Genomic DNA, 26,788 nt, shown 5'->3' with positions numbered 1-26,788 from the left:
GTGGTCCCGCCCATATCTCCCTAATCGTAGTTAAAAAACGGCGTGAAAGACTCCGCCTTTTTACGACGATTTCAGTTTCAACGCTCCACCTTTGCACACGTCCCGCATCCATCTGCGCAGCGGTTGAAAGCCAATGAGTTCTCCTCGACTTCCTATTCAGGTGAAACCTATGATTATGTTGCTGAGGGGACCAGAGCGTGTACATAGATGAGTATTCTAACGTTACTTGTAGGAAGTAAAGCGGCTCCCACGGTGTTTTGTTTTTAAGACGATTAAGGAAAGGTGGGCGGAACCACCTCTGATCCCGCCCTAACACATCCACAACCTCATCGTTAGCTTTTCCTGCGGATTCCCTCACCACGTCAGACTCGTGGTATGCTGCTTTTAATCTAGGTGTTTGCTAGTGCTAGTCGTAATTTTTCACCTAAGTTCGCAAAGATAATATGGACTAGGAATGGCCTAGATGAAGACATTATTCTCCAACATTTCCTGACACCAGAAATCGGTACTCTTTGTATTCCACTACGTCAATTTCGTGATATGCTGCCTTCGAATAAGCAACTGAACTTTGCACAACAAAGGCTCAATTTCTGACCTTCTTTACTGCAGCACTCCCCAATTGTTTTACTCCTTGGCAGTAAGTGCACTCTCGAAAGTACTTCGAAATCCTGAAGCAAACAATTTTGGATGACGAAAATAATACCAAGCACACTTTGCTGTAAATTACCTGACACATTGACTAGCTTTCTCGCCTTCTGGGCACCTATTGAGAACTTCTTTTTCAAAAAGTGATCGAAAAGTCGAGGAACAGTTGTTTGGAGCAACGTCACAATAAGATTCTATTAGAGACGTCGCTAGTCTCCTAGGTTGAACTAGTTTGATTTTCAGTGACAAAACTGGTTAGTAAGTAAATTTGGATAATCCGTAGGTCAGACGGGAATATCGCCCTTTAGTTCTCTTTAGTATCGTATTGCGAAAAAAAAGCGCAATAAAGATCAACTGATCGAAATACTACTACTGGTAATATTTCTTCTAGAGAACCTGTGGCTTTTGTCGATTAGCCTACAGTGTTGTTTTTAATATTATACTTGCAGAAAATGTGGGAAGAAACCAGGAAACAAAATTGTGTGGAAAAATATTCGCTATTAATATTATACTATAATATTTAATATTGAATTTAAAAATTGTTGATTTTCGCCGGATGCCTGCAGATGCGTTGGACATCGCGCGACAATACGCTTAGATATCTTCATAATTCCGCTGCGAAAAGTAATTCACTTACACTTTAAGGGTATGCTGTAACAAATAATTGATTTTCAAAAAGATTCTGTATAAAAACTAAACTTGACTCACAGTTCCAAGGATTTCTTCGAGTCCCAAAAGATGTTTTCGTATTTACCGTGTCGTAGAACAATGTTCGTTGCTGTACCCTCGTTTCCAGGTGCTAGAGCTTCACCACTTATATATTCAGAGTACAAGCGCATATAAGAATTTGTCATTATATTGATGGCAAAGTTCTAAATGTGTTTCGGACATAGTGCCTATAATCTAAAGACGTTTAATTAGTGTTAAACACTTACGCGAGCCAAATTTCTTCCTTCTTCAGTGTCGAAGAGATTTTGTATAGTTTCGAAAGCTGCTTTTGCTCCATAGATTACCAAATTACTCTGAGATTGGTTTATTTCAATTTTTATTTATTTCACATTAAAGTAATATTCTCTCATATTTTTATTAAGCTCTGTATTCATTTGCAGTAAAAATAATAATAATCTACAGAAAGATCAAGACGTGTCTACTTGTAATCGAGAACTAAAACCCAACACATCGATTTTAAGAAATCGAGAAATTATCTATTTGCATGACCTCAACACTTCCAAGCATTCCAATGTACCTAATTTTATTACTTAAAATTCTCTGGATAACTAAAAGTATTTCACACACTGCTCAACAACATATTTTCCTAGAAAATCGGAAAGATGGGGATACATCGGTGGACACAGTAGCCATCTCTACTTTAATTGGGTCAAAACGACATAAAGCGCGGGCAGTTGCGTAAGCGACTACGCTCGAAGAGGTGCGGTGGAGCGTAGCGATTGGGATCGTGTAAAGATCCTCGCTACCGCTACGTACCTTAACGGTTCGCCATGGCCCCACCTCGATTCCAACCGCTGTCTCCACCGCACCACTTCGAGCGCAGAATTCCTTTATAGTGTAATTGTAATTGTAATTGTGTTATCGAAGCGAAATGTCTTCTTACTAGTATTGTCGTTTCGTTTTGTTGTCAGGGGGTGTCCTTTAAGATATAATTTTGAGCGAGTTTAATTTTCTTCCAGAGATCATGGTTAGCAGAAGAACGATTTCGTACTTAGATATCACGGATGTGTTTATTTTGCATGGATAATTGAATTTTTCTGTTTTTCTTATAATTGTTGCTTAGCTGTTGATACAAGCGGTGATTTTTACTGTTTACATCAAAATTAGTCCCTGTTTTTACCCTATTCTTCTTCAAACTAAAACGACTGGGTGATATTCCAAAAAAAAAACTTCCAGACTAAGCTCACTCATTCACAATACAACAGCTTATTAATTTTGAACCACCTACCTGCTCTTTAGGTAGGTATATCAACAGGCTGAATACTGTTTGATAATCTACTCGATCAATGAGAGCTGCCGCAAAAGCGTCATTAATAATTGTATACCTTGTATAGGAGTCGTAAATCTGGAAGTATTTAGTATTAGCAAATTAGTATTAGTATTAATTAGTATTAGTATTAGCGAAATCGTAACGAAACCAGGAGGTCGACAGGTTTCTATTGAAGGATTTTTTTTTAAATCGTAAAATAAAAGGATAAAGGATAAAGTTTCTGGCGTTAATCAATCCGCTTGGGATGCGCCGTTCACTTCAATTCAGAATCGTTTGAGGTTTACGAACGTATAACTGACCTTTACAATGACTTGCGGGGGCTAGCCGATGTGTCAAGTCAGTGTTTTTCGTCCTCTCAAACAAGTCTGGTACCAATTTATCGACCCCGGAAGGATGAAAGGCTTGGTGAGCACTAGGGCGGATTCAAACCTCCGATCGATCGTGCAGGAAGCGGAACCTCTAACCGCTACATTACACCCGCCCCCAAAATCGTAAAATACAATAAAATATTTGTGATTGAAAGCTAGTAACAGGAACCGAGATGTGCTGGTTAGGGTTTTGACTTCAAAGATTTCCATCAAATACATTTTCACAGTTTTTTCCTTGCTTACAGGCATCACCTCACGAATCTGGGGTGGTGCGGGTATCAGGTAGATTATGCCTATACGGAGTCGTAGATTATGGAGAGAAGGGTGATTCCGTCTATTTCTTCCTGACTGCCGTAGAAAATGGCCCGAAAGATACGGTGTCGAGCGTTCTGGCGCGCTACTTTCCACAACATGTTCGATTGGAGCGCGCCAGCCTTGTGCACGCGCCTGAAATCCGCACCACTCTAGATTCGTAGGGTGATACATTTAAGGTTATTTCTATCTCTATAGGTATGCGGTTGATGTTATGAAGATGGAAAACCATTGATGGATTATCATTTCGCTGCAATCGCCCCGGTATAACATTTAAAATTTCGAGTGAAAAATAGTGGAAGAAAATTGAGCTATTCCATCATCCTAAGAAAAGATTCCGCAAGTGATGCTGTATTGAAGATATCCAAATAACCTTATGATCTTTTATAAGTTGTTTTGCTATCTTCTCCCAGCCAAATGCGTCGTAGTTTTGAATGAAGTATCCACGTTTTTCAACGTTAATAACAATAGGTGCTCCGTTGCGTCGATGTATGTACAATGGTTCATCTGAAAATGTGAGATGATGTGAGGACTTGGAAAAAGACCCATAAATCATGAGACTACACTTCCGAGCGAATTTCCACTAATTGATTAACCTTGTTGATCTCCCAGAGTTAAAATTTGTGGTAATCTTCATTGATTTTTTAATGATGGAGTAAATGGGAAAGAGGACAGAAAAACCGCCAAATTTCAAACAAAACAAACAAACAAACAAGGGACTGGACTATCTAACTGAAGTTGTGAATGGCACATATTTAGAACACACAAACCTCGTTTCAACCAGGTGTAATGCACTTGGCGGTCATCCCATTGATACCACAGAGGAACGTCCCACTTATACCTGGAAATATTAGATTTACTGCCGCTTACCCGTTGTTTTGAATTTTTGTTACCCCAAATTTGAAGATCTATATTTCTCTAGTCCAACTGCATGGGGGACTTTCATATATCTTTCCTGGATTATCTTCAGCGTGGTAGAGTTCAAATGCTTGACAGTTACGAGTGGAAAACCCATCTGCAACGAGTGTTTTCGAACAAAAAGTACGTCATAGACAAAGCACTATCGAAACACCTGTTTTGACCATCGGGAACCGAAATCGACCATATTCAATTTCTGTCCATCAGGCCCTTTGACTCCTTCGACAACATCGTCGAAAGCCTGCCACAGGTCATTTACGCATGTGTTTTTGAAGGAGAATTTTTTGAGGTAGTGCTGAAATCAACCGAGAAAGCTCGTTTTTTCACAGTTGTTCTTGCATTTCTTAAAGCCTCTTTCCTTGAATATCCTGACTAAACCAGTAAGAAAAAAAAACAGTTGAATTTCGAAACATTTTTTTACAGACACGTTAGTTTACAATTTGAGCCGGAAGAATTCATTTAAGATTGACTTCTGCTATTTAGCCATCCCGCATTAAAGGCATCACCCCACGAATCTGTGGTGGTGCGGGTTTCAGGAGGGTTATGCCTACACGGTGTCGAAGATTATGGGGAGGAGGGTGATTCCGTCCATTACTTCCGTAAAAAAAGTCCGGAAGATGCGGCTTCGAGCGTTCCGGGGCGCTATTTTCCACAACGAGTCCGATTGTGCACGTGCCGCATCTTCCGGGACGTTTTTTCACAGTAATTAGGAAGAAATGGACGGAATCAGACTCCTCTCCGCAATCTACGACTCCGTGTAGAACTACATAACCCACCTGAAAGCTGCACCACCCCAGATTCGTGGGGTGATGCCTTTAATTCCTGGGACCGTATACTGAACATTATTATTATCGCTATTTCTACATTGGCCTATCGTCGTCGCGTCCAAACTGCTTAGCAGGGATATAACTTTTGTCAAATGCAAAATATACAACTAAGCCGAAGTCACATGAAGAGCAATAATACTAGTAGGTCTGCGAAAATTCATATCATTTTGATTTGGCGTTCGTTTGTTGATACAGGAGAGACTTTGCTGGTCTTAAGGCTTTTTTGCGTCTTTTTTTCTTTGCAAACTTGGTTAAAGTTCTCACTTTGCATTTTTTTTAACAACAACAAAGGTATAAAGTAGGTTGTATAAAGCTCGGTAAGTATACAAGAGTAGAAACGTACAATAAGTAGTTCCAATCTTCCTACATGCATCATTTCCCGATTTTTTTTTCCAAGTTTTAGTAAAGAACCGCGTCTCTCACAAAGCAAATGGAGCATATCGAACAAAGGAGAGAACATACACTCAGTGCTTTTCTAAAGTTCTCCATTCCAACTATTTCATGTATCATAGAAATGATACAGCCTCCTCGATCATAAGATATACCGTCGTATAACTCAGTTATTTCGGTTGGTATGTCTATAATAGATGAAAGTGGACGACTAGCAGCAAGCGAATCTACTTCCATTGAAAATTCAAAACTATCAAGGAGTTCGACTTTACTCTGAAAAAGTCCAATGTTGTACCGAAGTAATATTTGGTAGTACAAAATGAAAAGGTATAAAAAAGGACAACTATAACCACTTACAATTCGCATGTCCCTGTTCTCATTCAATTCTAATTTTTCAAAGTAATTAGCGAAACCTTCCTTGAGCCATAAATTATTCCACCACTTCATCGTTACCAAATTACCAAACCACTGAATTATATTAAGCCTTGTCCTGCTATTTGTGGTCTACATGTGTTTTTTTTAAATAAAATCCCTTATTATTTCATACTTGCAACATGTGTATCTACAAGGTTTCCTTAGGTTAGTTCATCACAATAATGTTTGACAATAATTGTTGAAGTTGGGGTGTTTCACCCCCAACCAGAAGGTAGTGATGGTGGAACGTTATTTCTCTTCTAAATTTTCTTCACTAAACACAAGGTACCCGGTTAACTTCTATCCTTAACACACAAATACAATTAGGCGGTTAAAAGTATAACCCAATCACGCGGGAGCTTGCACACTTGACTGATCGTTTGGGGGCCTCACTAATCCGGCGCTATCGCTCCTTAACGGTTCCGCCATTCTGCGTTAACACCTCCATTGTTGGACAGCTTCTCGTGGACCATTCTCTCTGACGCCAATCATGCCTCCCTAACCACTGGGACCCCAAGGCAGCTCTGAGTCCTGTCGACGACCTATGGCCCCATACAAGTTCGTCTTCAACGGTTCTCACTTCCGTGGAAGTCCCTTCGAAATGAAATCGAAATCCGCCTCCGTCGAGTTGTACCAGTATCTCGGGCTCAGATCATTCGAGATATCCAGTCATTCGCAGTCGAACCTCGGCTCTCCGTCACGAGGTATGGCTACTAGGCTCGACGAACTGAGCGGCTCCACATGATTGTGAGTGAGCTCTTTCTGTAGAGGAATTTCCTCTATGATATCACGCGGCTAGTGCTTGCGTGACTGTACAATTCAAGTTCAAAGTTATAAAATTTAAAAGCAAACGAATGAAACATATGTATATAGATGAAAAATGACTTAGCTAAATCTGAGCGAATTTCCTTCTGTTACTTAGTAAGGAATGTTCACGCATGGGATAATGCCTTTGCTTTGGTTGTGTAGTGTGTTGGTGCAACTCAGGAGAAGTAAGTAAAGGTGGATACTGGCACTACACATACTAAAATTGGATTTGTCAGTTAATTTGCCAAGGTTAATTTGTTACATCGAGTTGAGGAATCACTACTAAAAATTTTGTTCCTCATTGGACTAGTGTTTGTAGAAGCATTCTGTTTATCCGGAGACATTTCTCTAACACCTTTCACCTTCTTTTCAACGTGAGATAACCGGAATGATGTTTTCTCATCAGAGTTTGCCCTTTCACTTAGTTCTTCGGCAGATTTCTAAACGTGAGCGCACATCAACTACTTAGTCTACTTAGTTGTAATGTTGCTAACAATTTTTCAGCTTGATCGTGTACTGGATCTTTCGGATAAAGTGATGTGCGCTAAGTTAAACAATTAAAATTCCGCCAAAGAAATAACGTCAACGGCATGCAGCAATGTAAGGAGAGCAGATTTTTTAGTCTCACGAGCTACTGAATATAAGTTAGAAGGCGGCACAAAAAAGGTGTAAATATTCATTTTGAAGAAATCAATGTCAACGCAGAATTCAATTCTGTTGGCTATTGCAGTTCTGTCAGCTCTGCTAAGGTTAGCGTCAGCAGGGATTTATTTCTTTAATTCCCGCAAAGTTGATCTCTGTAGGAAATGGAAGTTGTCCGAACGCATAGAAGGACGAGAATACTCAGAGAAATGCCGCTTGGCTGATAATTTGGAGGATATATGCGATGGAAATACAATCATCGGCACATTTTTATCCCCAACCGTGTCATCCAACCATTTCTGGTTGCCCTATGATGTGAACTCGTGCCCCCTTCGTTGCGGTATCCAACCCTTTGTCGGATACACATTTCCAAGCGCTAAAAACGGTGGATATCTGTTTTCACTGCGTGGTTTTTCTCCTAACGCGAACAAATTTTCTTTTAGACATTGGTATATAGAGCTAAAAACCATTAATTCGCCAGAGCGACTTTATCCTGCTGGATAAATGATACGGGTTACAGGACTTACTATGCTCTCATACGAAGTATAACTGAAAAATCAGAAATAATCAAATATTAAATACAGAAATCCTGCAGGTCTCTTTCTTTTATAATGATGGAATTTAGAAACGGATATATCGGAAGGAAAAATAAAATGTGTTTCAATAAAAAAGCAACTATAGAACAAAAAAAAAGCTAAAATAAAAAAAACGAAAAAATTGCTACTTGATGAGCTAGCTCATGGGCTATAACACTCCCTATATGATACGTTCTCGATGATGGCAATGACGATAATAACACTAGATGTGGTCTAAACAATAACAGTAAATAGTAATGAGCTTTTTGAATATTCAACAATAACTACTACCTGAATGTGATTAAACCCCAGTTTTCCATTGCACCCGCAGAAAAATCCGGTACAGCAACCAAATCTGAAGATTGTGGCTTTCATTCAGCAACAATTGACAATTGTTTTCTAATAGTGTGCCTACGAGGTTTTTAGATGGAACCTTTACGTGCACGACGTTTCGACAATTTTTCACTTACTCATTCGTTGGTACACTGAGCAGGTGATAAGTACGTGCAGCCAGCCGCCGTGCATCCGGTGAAACACTACGTAAGACTACTTCAACGTACATATATGGTTCCCGTTTTCACTACCTTGAACGATTTTCGAGATACTAATCCAGAGTGGTGTGACGGTATAAACGTAGCACTGTTTCACTCAAACTCCATTAAGGCTTCTGAAGATGACGAGAAAGCCGACGAGAACGTCAGGCAACTAAAGGTTCCAACTAAAAACCCCATAGGCGCACTATTAGAGAACACAGACAGACAGAAGTATGAGAAGTATGCGGAGATTTCAAGGCACGAGAACATTTGAACTATTTTTTTTTAGAAATCTCGAGACAGTGTAAATTCTCATCCTGAAAACTTCGAGGATTTCTAGTAAGATTCAAAGCCAACTTAAACTTTCATTTCTTAAAGGCATCACCCCACGAATCTGTGGTGGTACGGATTTTAGGTGGAGAGTTCCTACACGAAGTCGTAGATTAAGGAGAAGAGGGTGATTCCGTCCATTTCTTCCTAATTGCCGTAAAAAAAACGGCCCGGAAGATACGGCTTCAAGCGTTCTGGCATGCGATTTTCTACAACGAGTTCGATTGAAGCGCGCCACACTTGCGCACGCGCCGCATATTCCGGGCCGTTTTTTTACGGCAATTAGGAAGAAATGGACGGAATCACCGTTCTCTCCATAATTTACGACTCCGTATAAGCATAACATTATCTCGACCATTACATCTTAGGATTGACTTCTTTGGATTTTAATTTGGGTTCAATTTGCGGGACGAAACCTTTCTTCCCGCAGGAAGAATGATTTTTGCTCAGGATGAAATGAACACTGATAAAGAACTTTTCACCATTAGAGTTGTAGACAGCAAACCATGAAATAACAAGTGTGGGTACAGAAATAAAAATAAGGTGAAGCGAAGAGGACGAGAGAAAGTTTGTGAAGGGACAGAACACGACGACGTAGGTCCAATAAATTCGGCACAGTTGTACGGTCATGGATGGAGCGGTCACCCTCATACGATATTGGCGCCGCATCACCGCACCTGAGCTTCCCCTGATTTTCTACCTCAAGGCGTCATGCCACCACATTTCTAAACCTGTTTTTTCTAGCTTTTAGTGTCGGTGGACCAATCTGATGTTCCCGAACTCATACGAGTTATCAAATCTAAGCCCACTGAAGCGAAATATCATATATTTGACTATTTTACGGTCGTATTCATCTATATTCAGCAAATAACGATAAGAATTAAAGGTGCCCCACTTTCAATAAAGAGGTAGACATATTGTAAAAATAACGGAGTCTTCCTCGAGACATTTGTCTTGTTCGTTTCTTCTATTTTTTTTAAAAGCAAACCTTGTTTCATGACGACATCTTCAATACCAAAATATTTCTCAAATGTTTCCATATAAATAATTGCTGCTTTTAATCCAAACTTCCTCTCTTTTTTGGTAGAAGGAGGAGACCACACTCGAAACTGAAATTTATTTTCGGTATTCTGTTGGTAACCAATTGTACCCGATAAAATTCTTACCCTTACGCTTCTTCTTGTGTGGGATTCGTCGAAATCAAATTCTGATACAAATATGGCAAGGAGATACGAGGACATAACAGGTGTCTGCTGAAACGTTGATACCTTCCAATTCCCATCTGGCTCCCTAAACGTTTCTGAAGTACAAATGTTCTTAAAAAGTAGTTTATTGGAATTTTGCCGAATTGTTACAAATGACAACTATAGTATCTATGTAAAATCCATGCAATTTTATCCTAACATCATCTCATTCAGAAATTAAAATTAATTCTTAGTTACTATACGTTTCAAGAAAGAATAACCAGATGTTTCCATAGTGTAGAACCTACTCTTGACCTGTATATTTCAGGAATAGGCACCATTAAAGTCCACCATTCACTACGCATTCATCTTTATGAAAAGATGAGTGAAAATAAAATTAAGTTCAACTTGAAAACAAGGATGTGATGACAAAGTTTTCAACAGGTAAGCATTTCATTACTGAAGTAGAGATTAACATTAAAACTAAAAGTGCATGTGACATTACTTTGTAAGATATAACCGCTGCTGAATGGATGAATACCTTTGAGATTCTCTGCTGCCACTTACTATTTTTCAAATAGTTTGGATTCAAAGAAGAAAATAGTCCTCACCACAAGAATTGATAAAAATCACTCGTCAAGACATCTTTACAGTTTGGACTTTTAATCTCAAAAAATTATACGAGTTCTTTCCACGCGCAGCTTTAAATACGATCGTTCGAATAACTCGAAAGGTTCGAGGATCTGGGAAAGTATCCGACTCAAGTGCCCAAATAAATCAGAAATATTCGAATTTAAGAAATTTATTTCGTTGCATATTTTGTCTCAATTTGAGGCACCTTTCAGAGTGTTTTCATAAATTTTATTCTCTAACATACAAGAATTAAACGTCCACTAAAACAAATATATAATGCTATATAGCGCAACCCACGTAGTTTCACTGATTTCAATCCCATTGGAAAGTGCTGTTGTTCCCTTGGGATGGATTATGGTAACATTCCATGTTGCCTTATATTCTGGTTCATCGAAGCAAGGCACCATCCGTCGTGCATTTGCTGACTCAAACTGCGTCGCAGCAGCAATTCTGAGAGAAAATAATTGAACTAAAGAGTTACACATATTACTTTACAAAATAATTATTCAGAAGAAATAATTATCAGTCATCCTTGTTCGCCTTCTTAGAAATGTGTGTGTGAAGAGTTTGAAATGCACTAAGTATTCTAAAGTACATGCATATTACCTCAACCCCCTTTATCGCTCATGAGTTACGGGCAATTTGGTACTTGATAGCGACTTTAGAGAGGAGTTTAGATGGCGTCGCCTTCGTGATTAGAGCCAGATAAGCCTGTGAAATCCAAGCCATTTGCAGGAGACAAAAAGTCCATATTAAAGGCATCACCCCACGAATCTGAGGTGGTACGCATTTCCGGTGGAGTATTCTTATACGGGATAGTAGATTATGGAGAGGAGGGTGATCCCGTCCATTTCTGTAAAAACGGTCCGGAAGATGCGGCGTGTGCACAGGGCTGGCGCGCTCCAATCGAACTCGTTGTGAAAAATAGCGCGCCGGATCGCTCGAAGCCGTATCGTCCGGGCCGTTTATTACGGCAGTTAGGAAGAAATGGACCGAATCCTTCTCTCCATACTCTACGATCCCGTATACGAATACTCCACCTGAAATGCGCACCACCTCAGATTCGTAAGGTGATGCCTTTAAGCAACCAAGTTTCTTAATTCAGTCACGTTGGAAGCGTATGCACTGCTACCTTTATGAAAACTCTGATGCTAGCTTCATTAAGTAGGTCAATGAATCCTTCTTAAAGAGAAATTATCCCAAAATGGTTTGCTGCTCCACATTTACTTTCAGTTAGAGAAACATTACGAGCAGTTAGAAAGTTAGAAGTTTCAGAGCAGTTAGAAAAGATTTGCATGTCATTGCCATCCAGACTTGATCCTTACACATCCTTACACAAATCACTGCAAAATGACTAGAAATTACTCGTTCGCTCGTAGAGTAAGAAACTAATAGAAGAGCAAGAAAGAGTAAGAAACTACAACAATTCTCAAAAAAATAAACAACAAAAAAAGAAATTTTTTGACTGCAACTGTGATTGTGTTTGTAAATATGTATGTAAATATCTCTTATATGTGAAATATAAAAAAATATATGCTAATAGACAAAGTCATACTTCAGCTTTCCTTGTGAGTCGTTGAAGATGGTCTGGTACAATCCTAAAAGCCCATTGTTCACAATACCGCTGAAGAACACCTAAAACTATAGAGAAGTTAGTACTGTTCGCACAAAAGCATGAAATTACACGCAACCTCAAATTGTGAGCCCTTGTGTTTCTCTCAGATCACTAGATTTACAATGTACGATTTACAATGATGTGGAAAAAAATACGTTTATATGCAAGACAAATCTTTTCTGCCATTGTTGTACACTTCTTCTTCTATCTCAAAAAGCTGAACCTTGGGAGCACAATTGATTTGAACTTAACTGAACCTTATCGCTTTGTTAGCTGTACTTTGGGAAAATATCGCAGTAGAAAACAGTATTTATAAAACCCAATAGTTTGCAAGACATTTCTTACTGTAAGCGGAACCAGAAAGTTTTAAAGCCGCCTTTTTCTGGGAACTTTCAGGCGATACGATAGCGTGGACCCGGTTGAACCGCATGCAACTATAAACCTCGGTCTGAGTTCGTGAGCGGTTGTATGGAAGCTATGGAAGGCCTCAAGAAAAGAAAGTGCATTCGCTACGCCTTTTTGGTCTTCGACAATCATAAGACAAAACTGTCTAACCTTCGGGACTCAAATGCAAACAAAACAACAAAATTCGTGCGGAGATGGTCACCCATGATCTCGAGCCCTTTTAAGTACGACATGCCCTTATTTCGATAAAAGAAAATCGCACGGCATCCAGTCATTACGGGATCGGACTCGAACATCTGAATCGCTTATCCCTTACAGTCATCAAAAACCTTGCGAGGCTAAATTATCAGTTGGACACCGATCCTTATGGCTCAGTGCTGCTGCGTATAAGGGATTCCCGACAACGGCGACTACTATGGCGTCGCTACTGATACATAATGGTGGATGAATTTTCCGTCTCTTTCTCGTTAGGGTATGTTTTCCGGAATCCGGTCATCTTTATCTCTACATTGTCCTTTCTCCAGCAACATCATAATGCAGTAGAGAGTAAAAGGAGGCTTCTTCCCCTTACAATCCACTGAATGAATGCGTTCTATTCACTCAAGATCATCATGGAAGGCTAGGGCAACTAAGCTGTTCTGGTAAACGAGGACTTTCCGTGAGTTCCACATTCTACAATAACATCACAACATTCGTGAATAACATAATCCAAGAAATGTTTTCATTTGATTTTCATCCAATACATCCGAAGCCACGAAAGTAAAAAACTAAAAAAGGAAAGTAAAAAGTAGGAAGGAAAGCAAAAGGTCAGAGGATGATAATGATTTGAGTGTAAATTGATTTCTGGCAGCTAAACCATCTCTGTTTCGCAAAAAACCGGTAACATAAGGTATCTGCCAAGATTAACAAATGCTGGCGGATAAGACGTGTACAGCGTAAGGGATATGTCCGAATGTTCCAGCTCTGTACATTCGGGTTGCAAAAGGAACATGATGAACGACAACACATCTGTGCAAAAGGAAAGCAGCGAGTAGCGTGAAGAGAATATAATGGCTAGGATGTAGTGGAGAGAAGAAAAACTACCCCGTGCTGGCCTCCTCAATTACGCCATTCATCCTGCTTTGATCTAAACTCCAGAAGGTTGGACATTCTCTTTTAACAGTTTTCCGCTTTTTTAGTTCCAGCCAGCTAGCCACCACAGCCGTGGTCATCCTCTTAGCTTTTACAGTGTCGTGTACTAAAAGGCGAACCCACATCCTTAGTACTGGTTCCGGATAAAGCATATCCCTTCGAACTAACAGTGACAGAAACGCCGGCGCCATATCTACATGTCGCCAATGAAGGTTTGGATCCTGCGCTAGAGACAGTAGCTTTTCGGCAAGTTCGTAGTACTGTCCAGTAAACTTCTCTATCAGTTTCACAGAAGATGATTCGTATTAGCTTCAAGAAGCTCTTCTGATGGCATTCCTTTGCTTACGTTGAGTGGACACGCCTCTTCCTCATCAGGAAAATCCGTTATAGTGCTCACCAAGCCTTTCATCCCTCCGGGGTCGATATATTGGTACCAGGCTTGTCTGTGAGGGTAAAAACACTGACTTGGTACATCGGTTAGCCCTTGCAAGTCATTGTATGGGCCAGTTCCTAAACCGTATCTGAATTGAAGTGAACTTGTTGCGCATCCCAAACGAATTGATTAACGCCGGGCACTTTATCCTTTATCCTTACTTTTATCAGCTTTTTTTCTGTGTGCGCTTATTTTATCTTTTAATCCTTCTCTAATTTCTTTAATTTAATCTTGGGAGAAAACTTGTCAATCAAAAAACATAAAAATAGCACAATATCGTTAAAATAAACAGCACCACGGATACCACGGAACATACCTTCAGCTTCACATTCTGGTTAACATACAGTGTCTCAGCCAGCACAAAAGCTACTTTTTCGAGATTGCCAGCAAATTTCGTTTTTGTGATAGGAATACGTGCACCATTCTAAAAACCGTATATCGTAACCTAAAGGCATCACCCCACGAATCTGAGGTGGTACGGATTTCGGCTGGAGTATTCGTAGGTTATGGAGAGAGAGGTGATTCCGTCCATTTCTTCCTGTATCAGTGGAAACGGACAACCCCGGAACGCTATTCCTTACGACATCCTCAACTGCAGCGCGCCACCCCACGCCGCCTCTCGCCTGCAATTCGTCCGAATGGATTTTCGACGAATCGCATGCGGAGCGGGGTTGGGCGGAGCGCAAACATTGCGCATTGCAACCTAAGCCGTCATAAGAAACAGCATTCCAGGGTCGTCCGTTTCCACAGATACAGAGAGCAATAGACGGAATTACCCCCTCTCCATAATCTATGATCCTGTATACGAATACTCCACCTGAAATCCGATTGAAACCTCAGACTCGTGGTGTGATGCCTTTAATGCAGTTAAGTGCAGAAAATTTGGTGGAAATGAAATGAATTTTCAGATTGTAGATCGTTAACTGATCCTCATGCGCACTTTTTTCTTTTTTCTGCTGTTTTTCAGTAACCCGCACGTCTGAGGGCAGTCACAATCTGTCATCGTATTGCTTCGTGAAAAATTGAAAGAAGCGAGAAGAGCAAAGTGTAACCTACTGAGTGTGCCTCGCATTTCTCTGGGAAAATACGAATCTCCTTCATATTTAAAATGATTTCACTCGTTGGCTTCAAGACAACAATATCAATGACCACTTCTCCATCAGTTGTGAGATTCTTAGAGGCTGGGAAGTCTACATAGAAAGGGAGGTAGACTTTGATGACAAGATCGTAGGACACTGGAATGATTCAGAATAAAAGTAAGGGAAAAAGTCACTGACGTATCAATCAACCTCGGATGCGTTCTACTGCAGTCCGTAATCGTTGAAATTTTGGAACCCGTATTGTCCTATAGAATGACTTGCGGAGGCCAGCCGTTGGTCAAGTCAGTGTTTTTATCCCCCCAGACATGTCTGGTACCAATTTATCGACTCCGAAGGATGAAACGCTTAGTTTGCACCATGTAGGTCGGTTGGGAACCGTCGACCGTGTGGCTACAACGGACCTCTAACCGACTGCGTCACACTCGTCAGCAGATTTTTTTTACGACCCAGAATTGCGAAAGAAAATTAATCATTTTTTTATCGGTGGTCATATCCTAATCTCACAATCATAATGAAAAGGGGAGAATATGTACAGAAAGCGAAAATAGAACACGCATACTAGTCTGATCACTCCTTGCAGTGATCCTGCTTATTGTAAATCCAGTCAGGGACTTGAGTAAACATTCTGTACATGAGCCATACATGGAGAAGTTACACAGATATTGTAAAAAGTGCTGTTTTTCAGCAGCAAAGCGCCAAACCCCAGTACAACTGCGTGAAAAATGCACTGAGAAAAAGTGAAAAAGTGGATTTTGTGTCGATAGATAAGTCAAGCGAGACTTCCAGTCTCCCGTAGTATGGATCAGTGACGAGTGGAAGGGTTCTTTGGGAGCTCATGCTATAGATCTAGAATGTTGGCCAAAGCTGTGTACCAGGACGAGGATGTGCGCAACTGCGACAGGCGATAAAACCAACCAGCCGATTAAGTCAAGTTAATAAGTCAAAGAAAAAAATAAGGGCAAGGCACAAGAAAACACAAAAAATTTCCTTGAGGTTCAAGAAGTTTGCTTTATATGGTGTACTTGGAAGTTCCGTTCATGTAATTTATAGTATAAATACAAATTCCTCGCTAGTACGCTTTGCGCGTGCTATTTCTTGTCATTAAAATTCGGAATTATTTGGAGATTTGTAAATTCTCTGTTTGATCAATGGATCAATGAAGTTAGACAGAATTAAACACGCCAGAAATTTGTACTTGTAATTCCAGTCCATGTAACTGATCTTAAGGTTTCTAATTTGAAAATGATAGCGTTGATACCAATAAAGAAAGAACCATGAATTCCCGTATTTATCGAAAATACTGGAGTTCATTTTCAACAGCGAAGTAATGAGCAAGCTTGAAAAGAATTACTGAGTTCAAATGCTCAGTAAGCAAGTTTCTAGAATGTTTGTGCAGAAAGTAGGCAAAAAGTTTGAGTGCAGAAAATACGTAATAAATACAAAAAATACAAATACCCTTTCACATCACAGCCTTTGTAATTTAGTGGATAAAATGTGCGGTGAACATGCATGAGTGTTTCAGTAAGGTTTTAATATCCCCAGAGCCTAGAGAACATAAACGATGGTACTCACTCATTTTATGTATTTCGACGTACACATAGATCTCTTGTTTTTTGTTTTATGGCACACCTGCAGGTGTTTTCAATAAATCAATAAATAAATAAACAAATCTCATTTGAATTGAAAAGGTTACTTCGCATCTTTAAATGCAGTAGCTATGGTAATAAAGAATAAAGCATGAAGAACTTGATCGATCCCCTTGGCGTGCATCAGCGGGTTCGATTTTAAGCCAATATCACAAGAATTTCTGCGTCTACTCAATGAACAACAGGAGTCAACCGATAAATCAGGTAGCTATTTTCATTCTCTCAAACAGAAGTGATTTTAATGATTGTTTGACTCCTGACTTCAGCTTGGTTGGAATTTTTGTGTGCCAACATATCGAGAACACGGGGCCATACCACCCTCGGGTAATAACGGGTACCATGCTGCAGACGCAATCATTAACATCTGTAATTTTAAGTTGAAATCGAATGCACCGGCGCAAGCAATGGGAATTTGTCAACGCCGAACTCTTTACACCATATAAACGACTATTTATATTCGCTGAAATCATGGTCGGTTTAAAACACTATGAAGCTCGCTGCAGTTGCTTAGGCTGCTACTCTCAAAGCTGCTACCGCATCACTTTCATCAATCCTTTTGTAACAGGAAAGTAAAAAGTTCATTCTAGTAAGCTTCAATCCAACCTGGTTTCAGGTTTCTCGGAAGCCGTAGGTCCTTCATGGTGACAAAAGTCGGCTTTTGTGAGTTTTCTCTGTAAAAGGATGAGTTGAGAACATTTCAATGGCAATTCACAGTTCTCCTCCCTCCCATGAGAAAAGATCAAAACATTGCTCAGGACAATGTCTTGCCTACTTCCTTCTTCAGTGTTAAAGGCATCACCCCATGAATCTGGGGTGGTGCGGTGGAGAGTTCGTATACGGGGTAGTAGATTATGGAGAGGAGGGTGAGGAGAGTCCATTTCTTGCTAACTTGTGTAAAAAACGGCCCAGAAGATGCGGCGCGTGTACAAGGCTGGCGCTCTCCAATCGAACTCGTTGTACAAAATCGCGTACCGGAACGCTCGAAGTCGTATCTTCCGGGCCGTTTTTTTTTCGGCCGTTTAGGAAGAAGTCGGAATCGCCGTCTTCCCCATAATCTACGACCCCATATAAGCATAGCCCACCTGACACCCGCACCACATCAGATTCGTGGGATGATGCCCTTAACGAAACTCTAGCGACCTGAACTAAAGCGACTGGTGACAAATGTCCGATTTTGGAAATTTTCGCTGTAAATGTACAGTAATTCATAATTCCGCTCCCTTCCACGGAGAAGGACCAGAATAATTTTCAAAACAATTTCTTGCCTACTTCGTTGTCCACTCTCAGCGAAACTTAAGCGACTTGAAACATAAACAACCTTTGGGTGTGATTTTTAGCCTCAGACAGGAGGTGTTTGAATTGTGCTCGAGTGATCAGATAGGTTGAAATGCAGAAGAGTATAAGAATAGCAATGATGGCTATTGCAGTAATCAGCATTAGAGTTGGGGTGCAAAGCAATCCAGATTTCTTTTGTTGTTTTTCTTCTCGATCTTTTTCCTAAAACACAGTTGATGTTTCTGTGGTGTCGGTTGAGGTTGATCCCTTCTTATTAATAAAACACAGTTGATGAATTTGCACTCCTCATATGGATTTAGCTGTAACACGGCTCTGTCGTTGTTACTTTCGTTTACTTTCAAGTATAGAAGAATTGGTTTCACTTTATTACAGTTATGTGTAAACGTTCCACATCCACAAGCGACCGATCAAAAATCAATGAGATCTTTTCAGCGCACATTCAAGTAAAACCCATTAAGAGACTGCTGAGTGAACTGGAGCGTGTACAACTAACGAGGTGGCTCTAACGTATCTCGTAGGGACAAGCCTTTCCCACGCTGTTTTTTAGCACTATAAAGAAGAGTTGAGGAGATTCACGTTAATACTCGTAATTTACACCGCAAACTCTCAATTTGGCCACACAAAACCTGAAATCGTAACTTTACTGATGCGCTGCCTTCAAGCTTCTGTATGTAACGCAGTGGAGCTCTTGCGGTGCCCCTTCTGCTATACACATACCACATGAGGAAACTTTTAAGAACGAAGAAAGAACTCACACGGGGCTGTGACAATGACTCTTCGTTTATGCTCTTACTGCTGCTTCCCATTTTCGGTGGACCAAAACGAATGAACCAACCAGGAAGTGTTGGTTGTTGTTTGTTTACAACAATGTTATTACTATTCTCTTACTTTTATCATTATTTCACTATTATGACGGGTTGGTCATAGATATAGGTCCAGTATTTTTGAGTTCCCACTAGTTATCAGTAATAAATGCTTGCTTATACAAAAAGTTCTTACGTCCACATTAGACATTCTCTAACAACATTAACATATCTTTCGTGCCAGATGTGTTATGAACATTAAAAGAGAAAGAGAGGAGCTTTGTCAAAATCAAAAAGAGTTTACTGGTGAAACATATCCCATAATGATGACATATAATAATGGGCTTATTCTGTAACGTGTGTGCTTGTGTGTGTGAGTCACGAAATCCGAAAAAAAGGGGGGACGCGACGGGTCCACCGACGAAGGACTGGCGCGCCGGCGTAGCATACCTTTGGAAGGGGATGCGACAGGTATTTCGGCGTCGGATTGGCGCGCTGGCGTAACATACCTTTGGGAGGATATGCGACGGGTCCACCGGCGTCAGATTGGCGCGCTGGCGATACATACCTACAGAAGCGGTGCGACGGGTCCACCGGCGTCAGATTGGTGCGACGGGTTCACCGGCGTTAGATTGGCGCGCTGGCGTAACATACCTTTGGGAGGATATGCGACGGGTCCACCGGCGTCGGATTGGCGCGCCGGCGATACATACCTACAGAAGCGGTGCGACGGGTCCACCGGCGTCAGATTGGCGCGACGGGTCCACCGGCGTCAGATTGGCGCGACGGGTCCACCGGCGTCAGATTGGCGCGCTGGCGTAACATACCTTTGGGAGGATATGCGACGGGTCCACCGGCGTCGGATTGGTGCGACGGGTCCACCGGCGTCAGATTGGCGCGCTGGCGTAACATACCTTTGGGAGGATATGCGACGGGTCCACCGGCGTCGGAGATATGGCGCGCGGGCGCGACGGAGTAACATACCTACAGAAGCGGGTATGCGACGGGTCCACCGGCGTCGGATTGGCGTGCCGGCGATACATACATACAGAAGCGGTGCGACGGGTCCACCGGCGTCAGATTGGCGCGCCAAGGTTAACATACCTACGGAAAAGCGATGCGATCCACCGGCGTGGAGGGTCCACCGGCGTCGGATTGGCGCGCCGGCGAAACATACCTATAGAAGGGATATGCGATGGGTCCACCGGCGTCATATTGGCGCGACGGAGTAACATACCTACAAAAGCGGGTGTGACGGGTCCACCGGCGTCAGATTGGCGCGACGGGTCCACCGGCGTCAGATTGGCGCGCTGGCGTAACATACCTTTGGGAGGATATGCGACGGGTCCACCGGCGTCGGATTGGTGCGACGGGTCCACCGGCGTCGGATTGGTGCGACGGGTCCACCGGCGTCAGATTGGCGCGCTGGCGTAACATACCTTTGGGAGGATATGCGACGGGTCCACCGGCGTCAGATTGGCGCGCCGGCGATACATACCTACAGAAGCGGTGCGACGGGTCCACCGGCGTCGGATTGGTGCGACGGGTCCACCGGCGTCAGATTGGCGCGCTGGCATAACATACCTTTGGGAGGATGTGCGACGGGTCCACCGGCGTCGGATTGGTGCGACGGCGATAAAGGGTCCACCGGCGTCGGATTGGTGCGACGGGTCCACCGGCGTCAGATTGGCGCGCTGGTGTAACATACCTTTGGGAGGATATGCGACGGGTCCACCGGCGTCAGATTGGCGCGACGGCGCAACATACCTTTGGGAGGATATGCGACGGGTCCACCGGCGTCGGATTGGTGCGACGGGTCCACCGGCGTCAGATTGGCGCGACGGGTAACATACCTTGGCGTAGATTGGGCGACGGGTCCACCGGCGTCAGATTGGCGCGACGGCGCAACATACCTTTGGGAGGATATGCGACGGGTCCACCGGCGTCGGATTGGTGCGACGGGTCCACCGGCGTCAGATTGGTGCGACGGGTCCACCGGCGTCAGATTGGCGCGCTGGCGTAACATACCTTTGGGAGGATATGCGACGGGTCCACCGGCGTCAGATTGGCGCGACGGGTCCACCGCGAGATTGGCGCGACGGGTCCACCGGCGTCAGATTGGGCGCGACGGGTCCACCGGCGTCAGATTGGCGCGCTGGCGTAACAATACCTTTGGGAGGATATGCGACGGGTCCACCGGCGTCGGATTGGCGCGGAGGCGGGCATACATACCGAGGGTCCACCGGCGTCAGATTGGCGCGACCGGCGTCAATCGCGGGAACATTGGGAGGATGACGGGTCCACCGGCGTCAGATTGGCGCGCTGGTGTAACATACCTTTGGGAGGATATGCGACGGGTCCACCGGCGTAGGATTGGCGCGACGGGTTCCCCGGCGTCAGATTGGCGCGACGGCGTAACATACCTTTGGGAGGATATGCGACGGGTCCACCGGCGTCGGATTGGTGCGACGGGTCCACCGGCGTCAGATTGGCGCGCTGGCGTAACATACCTTTGGGAGGATATGCGACGGGTCCACCGGCGTCGGATTGGTGCGACGGGTCCACCGGCGTCAGATTGGCGCGACGGCGTAACATACCTACAAAAGCGGGTGCGACGGGTCCACCGGCGTCGGATTGGCGTGCCGGCGATACATACTTACAGAAGCGCATGCGGCGGGTCCACCGGCGTCGGATTGGCGCGCTGGTGTAACATACCTTTGGGAGGATATGCGACGGGTCCACCGGCGTCAGATTGGCGCGACGGGCCAACGGCCGATTGGGGACGGGTGCGACGGGTCCACCGGCGTCAGATTGGCGCGCTGGTGTAACATACCTTTGGGAGGATATGCGACGGGTCCACCGGCGTCAGATTGGCGCGCTGGCGTAACATACCTTTGGGAGGATATGCGACGGGTCCACCGGCGTCAGATTGGCGCGACGGCGTAACATACCTACAAAAGCGGGTGCGACGGGTCCACCGGCGTCAGATTGGCGCGCTGGCGTAACATACCTTTGGGAGGATATGCGACGGGTCCACCGGCGTCAGATTGGCGCGCTGGCGTAACATACCTTTGGGAGGATATGCGACGGGTCCACCGGCGTCGGATTGGTGCGACGGGTCCACCGGCGTCAGATTGGCGCGACGGGTCCACCGGCGGCTGGAACATACCTTTGGGAGGATATGCGACGGGTCGACCGGCGTCAGATTGGCGCGACGGCGTAACATACCTACGGGAGGATATGCGACGGGTCCACCGGCGTCAGATTGGCGCGACGGGTCCACCGGCGTCGATTGGCGCGACGGCGAATAACATATTGGGGACCCACGGCGTCGGGTGTGACGGGTCCACCGGCGTCAGATTGGCGCGACGGGTCCACCGGCGTCAGATTGGCGCGCTGGCGTAACATACCTTTGGGAGGATATGCGACGGGTCCACCGGCGTCGGATTGGCGCGACGGGTCCACCGGCGTCAGATTGGCGCGACGGGTCCACCGGCGTCAGATTGGCGCGACGGGTCCACCGGCGTCAGATTGGCGCGACGGGTCCACCGGCGTCAGATTGGCGCGCTGGCGTAACATACCTTTGGGAGGATATGCGACGGGTCCACCGGCGTCAGATTGGCGCGACGGTCCACCGGCGTGGATTGGCGCGACGGGTCCACCGGCGTCAGATTGGCGCCGGCGTAAATGGATGCGACGGGTCCACCGGCGTCAGATTGGCGCGCTGGCGTAACATACCTTTGGGAGGATATGCGACGGGTCCACCGGCGTCGGATTGGCGCGACGGGTCCACCGGCGTCAGATTGGCGCGACGGCGTAACATACCTTTGGGAGGATATGCGACGGGTCCACCGGCGTCAGATTGGCGCGACGGCGCAACATACCTTCAGAAACGGGTCCACCGGCGTCGGATTGGCGCGCCGGAACATACCTTTGGGGTCCACCGGCGTCAGATTGGCGCGACGGCGCAACATACCTTTGGGAGGATATGCGACGGGTCCACCGGCGTCGGATTGGTGCGACGGGTCCACCGGCGTCAGATTGGCGCGCTGGCGTAACATACCTTTGGGAGGATATGCGACGGGTCCACCGGCGTCAGATTGGCGCGACGGGTCCACCGGCGTCAGATTGGCGCGCTGGCGTAACATACCTTTGGGAGGATATGCGACGGGTCCACCGGCGTCGGATTGGCGCGCCGGCGATACATACCTACAGAAGCCGTGCGACGGGTCCACCGGCGTCAGATTGGCGCGACGGGTCCACCGGCGTCAGATTGGCGCGCTGGCGTAACATACCTTTGGGAGGATATGCGACGGGTCCACCGGCGTCAGATTGGCGCGCTGGCGTAACATACCTTTGGGAGGATATGCGACGGGTCCACCGGCGTCGGATTGGCGCGCCGGCGATACATACCTACAGAAGCGGTGCGACGGGTCCACCGGCGTCAGATTGGCGCGCTGGCGTAACATACCTTTGGGAGGATATGCGACGGGTCCACCGGCGTCGGATTGGCGCGACGGCGTATACATACCTTGGCGATAGGGTGGGCGACGGGTCCACCGGCGTCGGATTGGTGCGACGGGTCCACCGGCGTCAGATTGGCGCGCTGGCGTAACATACCTTTGGGAGGATATGCGACGGGTCCACCGGCGTCGGATTGGCGCGCCGGCGATACATACCTACAGAAGCGTGTATGCGACGGGGGTCCACCGGCGTCAGATTGGGCGCGACGGGTCCACCGGCGTCAGATTGGCGCGCTGGCGTAACATACCTTTGGGAGGATATGCGACGGGTCCACCGGCGTCGGATTGGCGCGCCGGCGATACATACCTACAGAAGCCGTGCGACGGGTCCACCGGCGTCAGATTGGCGCGACGGGTCCACCGAAGGCGTCGATTGGGAATATGGGGCACCGGCGTCGATGACGGGTCCACCGGCGTCAGATTGGCGCGCTGGCATAACATACCTTTGGGAGGATATGCGATGGGTCCACCGGCGTCAGATTGGCGCGACGGCGTAACATACCTACAAAAGCGGGTGCGACGGGTCCACCGGCGTCGGATTGGCGTGCCGGCGATACATACATACAGAAGCGGTGCGACGGGTCCACCGGCGTCAGATTGGCGTGCCGGCGAAACATACCTACAGAAGCGCATGCGACACGTCCACCAGCGTCGGATTGGCGCGCCGGCGCCACATACCTACAGAAGCGGGTATCCGACGGGTCCCAGGGCTTCGAGCTGGTTCACCGGCGAGAGATAGCTATGATATGGGGTGCGACGGGTCCACCGGCGTCGGATTGGCGCGACGGCGTAACATTCCTTCGAAAGGGGTGCGACGGGTCCTAGGGCGTCGGACTGGCGCGCTGGCGTAATAAACCTCCGAATTCCTGTTTGATGGTGTAGGAGTATCGCGTTGTAACTTCTTGGTCCTACAATGAATGCCTGCTCATCTCTCAAATACAAACATGTTCAATGAGCACCTCTGCAAGGCACCTTTGACGGATGTAATCATGGATTCAATGACATTTCATGTCATCGAATCCTTCGATGTCTCTTCCTCTCTACGGATTCTGCTTTGGAACCAATCAGAGGATCTCCTCAACACAGCATTAGACATTTTTTTCATACCTATTGTGGAAAAACCCCCACTTAAACGGAAATCTTTTTTGTTCTGCCTTACATTGTTGATTGATGAATAGTGTGTCGAACGCAAGCCGAAATGGACAGTTGCTTCGATTTCTTGAATAAACTGTCCAGGTACATGAAGTTCACGAGGAAAAAACCTAAAGAGATGGCTGCCGTTTCTCAATGTCCAAGTTCATTTGTGCAAGAAAAATTAAAAAATCAGTTTTGTATTGTGTTGTTGTCGAGTTGTAAGAACATTCTGATTCACTACCAATGGGCGCACCATTGGGGAACCAAAAAGTCAGCCATTGAAAATAAGTTTAAGACAGCTGCAACGGTTTCATCTGAGGCTCAAAGGTTCATGCCAAATCTGTGAACATGCCAAATCACATTGCTCATTGAAATAGGTGCTCATCAAAAATTTCCCATTCAAAATGGAGCCATGTAACACAGCGCCGGCACAAGATAGCTGAAGAGACGGCAAAGATCCCTTTCTACCTTCCTTTTATTTCGGATGATATAAGCAATGCAGTGCGAGCGAGCTAGACATACCACCTGAGAACCTCGAAAAGCGGTTAGTCCAGAATCGCGCCTGTGACAGACTTTGCAAGACACCGGACTGTGTTGTATGTCCGAATGGAAGGCAATATGGACCGCGTTCTATCAGGACTTGTCTATCTGATCACTTTTCAACTATGTGGGACTGAGTACGTTGGCGAAGCAGGGAGAGCACAATATATTCGGGTCAAGGACCATCTAGATAGGCTCATAAAATCAAAATCGTCGACCCAGGTGCTAATCGCAGACGGTGTCATGGAAACACCCATTTTAACATTGCGGTCACGATCTTGGAACGGGAGTCTGACGTTCCAGGGCGGAAAACATTGGAAACGTTCTCTCCTAACAGCCAGAAATCTAACCATGAATAGTAAGGTAAAATTTATCGCTGTGACCAACGAGCTGGTGCAATATCTAGACCAATGCGACTTTTGACCCACGGGATCGGATGTGAGGGGCATCGTTATTAGTTACTATTAGTGGAGCAAACCAAACAACAGGTGATCTACTAAGATCCCCGCTTAAGGGCTATCAATGTGGCTCAGAGCAGGCACAAGGTCGCTTCTGGTCTGTGATTAGCCCCCCTATCCGCCACCCGCGGACGTGCCACGTAGCCTCGCGACTAACCGGCTCTTATCCCTCTAGCGAGGAAGATTCGTGGGATAAATCAAATATGCGCCGTTTTCTTCGATAATTTTTGTCCACTTTGGTGGCAGTATCATAATTCCGGGATTGAAGAGGTCCTCGGCCTTATTGGCAAAAAGCTTTCAATTTTCGTAACACGCTCTTGAGGCATGTTTTGTAAAATCAAGAAAATTCTGCAAATACTTGAAAAAGGAGTGAGTCGAGCCCATGTCCAGTGTCCTGAATCTACTCGGGTCTCAGTCCAGGCACATATTCGACTTTGGTCTGTGGTTATCCCCCTATCCGCCACTTGAGGACGCACCACGTAGCCTCTCGACTAACCGGCTGTGACTCTTCTAATAAATGAGATCCGTGAAATTCCCTTGAATAGGAAAACCCGCTGGTCCATAGTCTTCATCAGAGGTTTTTAATGACCATTTTGTGAACATGTATTAACATGTATTTTGTAAAAAATAAGTTCTCTGAACTCTATCTCTTCCATGCACCTAAAATTGTGTTTTTTTTTTCGAGTTTCAGCGTTTGAAGGATTTTTGAGTGAGATATGAATGAACCAGTGGATTATTGTATCAAGGAGACTGTAACTAGGAAGTTCTCCATCTGGATGTGTTGGAAAGATTTTCTTCGTGATCTGACCAGCCTGCTGCTGCTGATTCACCTGATTTTTAAGGTTGTAGCGAGTGTTTTTAGATTCCGCTGTCGTCATTGCTAGCTATGTCATTTCATCTCTGGCCACTAAAAATATTCCTACATCAAAAATCGAGGATAAAGTCCTCAAGGAGTCCCTGGCTTATGCTTCTTTATAGTCCATTTTGTAAACGTTCCCCTGGAAATCAATTTACTCCACGTTTCTACAGCAGCTGCTCTCGCCTGCCTGCAGAAAAGCCCCGTTAACAAACACAGGAATAGTTCTCCTTTCTTTCTTGGTTTATTGAACGAGTTCACTCAACTTGCC

At 44.9% G+C, this 26,788-nt stretch overlaps 2 protein-coding genes across 2 annotated transcripts in view; both read right to left on the bottom strand.

Annotated features, from left to right (window-relative positions):
- Nucleotides 1-19,009, bottom strand: part of RB195_016183 (uncharacterized protein) — a gene marked incomplete at both ends in the record, with an annotated part of 29,424 nt that extends 10,415 nt beyond the window's left edge. The window contains 22 exons of the mRNA XM_064207222.1: nt 596-668; nt 728-862; nt 1,354-1,517; nt 1,581-1,667; nt 2,603-2,719; nt 3,698-3,831; nt 4,095-4,165; nt 4,218-4,339; nt 4,397-4,537; nt 5,532-5,732; nt 5,817-5,927; nt 8,047-8,131; nt 8,189-8,252; nt 9,749-9,869; nt 9,927-10,050; nt 10,875-11,027; nt 12,133-12,212; nt 14,478-14,585; nt 15,218-15,396; nt 17,511-17,578; nt 18,226-18,404; nt 18,959-19,009. Coding sequence (XP_064063103.1) covers nt 596-668; nt 728-862; nt 1,354-1,517; nt 1,581-1,667; nt 2,603-2,719; nt 3,698-3,831; nt 4,095-4,165; nt 4,218-4,339; nt 4,397-4,537; nt 5,532-5,732; nt 5,817-5,927; nt 8,047-8,131; nt 8,189-8,252; nt 9,749-9,869; nt 9,927-10,050; nt 10,875-11,027; nt 12,133-12,212; nt 14,478-14,585; nt 15,218-15,396; nt 17,511-17,578; nt 18,226-18,404; nt 18,959-19,009 — 2,568 coding nt within the window. The remainder of the gene's footprint in view (nt 1-595; nt 669-727; nt 863-1,353; nt 1,518-1,580; nt 1,668-2,602; nt 2,720-3,697; nt 3,832-4,094; nt 4,166-4,217; nt 4,340-4,396; nt 4,538-5,531; nt 5,733-5,816; nt 5,928-8,046; nt 8,132-8,188; nt 8,253-9,748; nt 9,870-9,926; nt 10,051-10,874; nt 11,028-12,132; nt 12,213-14,477; nt 14,586-15,217; nt 15,397-17,510; nt 17,579-18,225; nt 18,405-18,958) is intronic.
- Nucleotides 19,010-21,274: 2,265 nt separating this feature from the next.
- RB195_016182 (uncharacterized protein) lies at nt 21,275-21,601 on the bottom strand (the record flags this gene model as incomplete). The annotated part of the gene is made up of 1 exon (XM_064207221.1): nt 21,275-21,601. One exon carries the CDS (start codon nt 21,599-21,601, stop codon nt 21,275-21,277), a length of 327 nt encoding a protein of 108 aa, XP_064063102.1.
- Nucleotides 21,602-26,788: the final 5,187 nt, after the last annotated feature.

The sequence above is a fragment of the Necator americanus genome, chromosome V (assembly GCF_031761385.1).
Source record: "Necator americanus strain Aroian chromosome V, whole genome shotgun sequence".
NCBI classification, from domain to species: Eukaryota; Metazoa; Nematoda; class Chromadorea; order Rhabditida; family Ancylostomatidae; genus Necator; species Necator americanus.
This window is presented reverse-complemented; position numbering and strand designations above follow the sequence as displayed.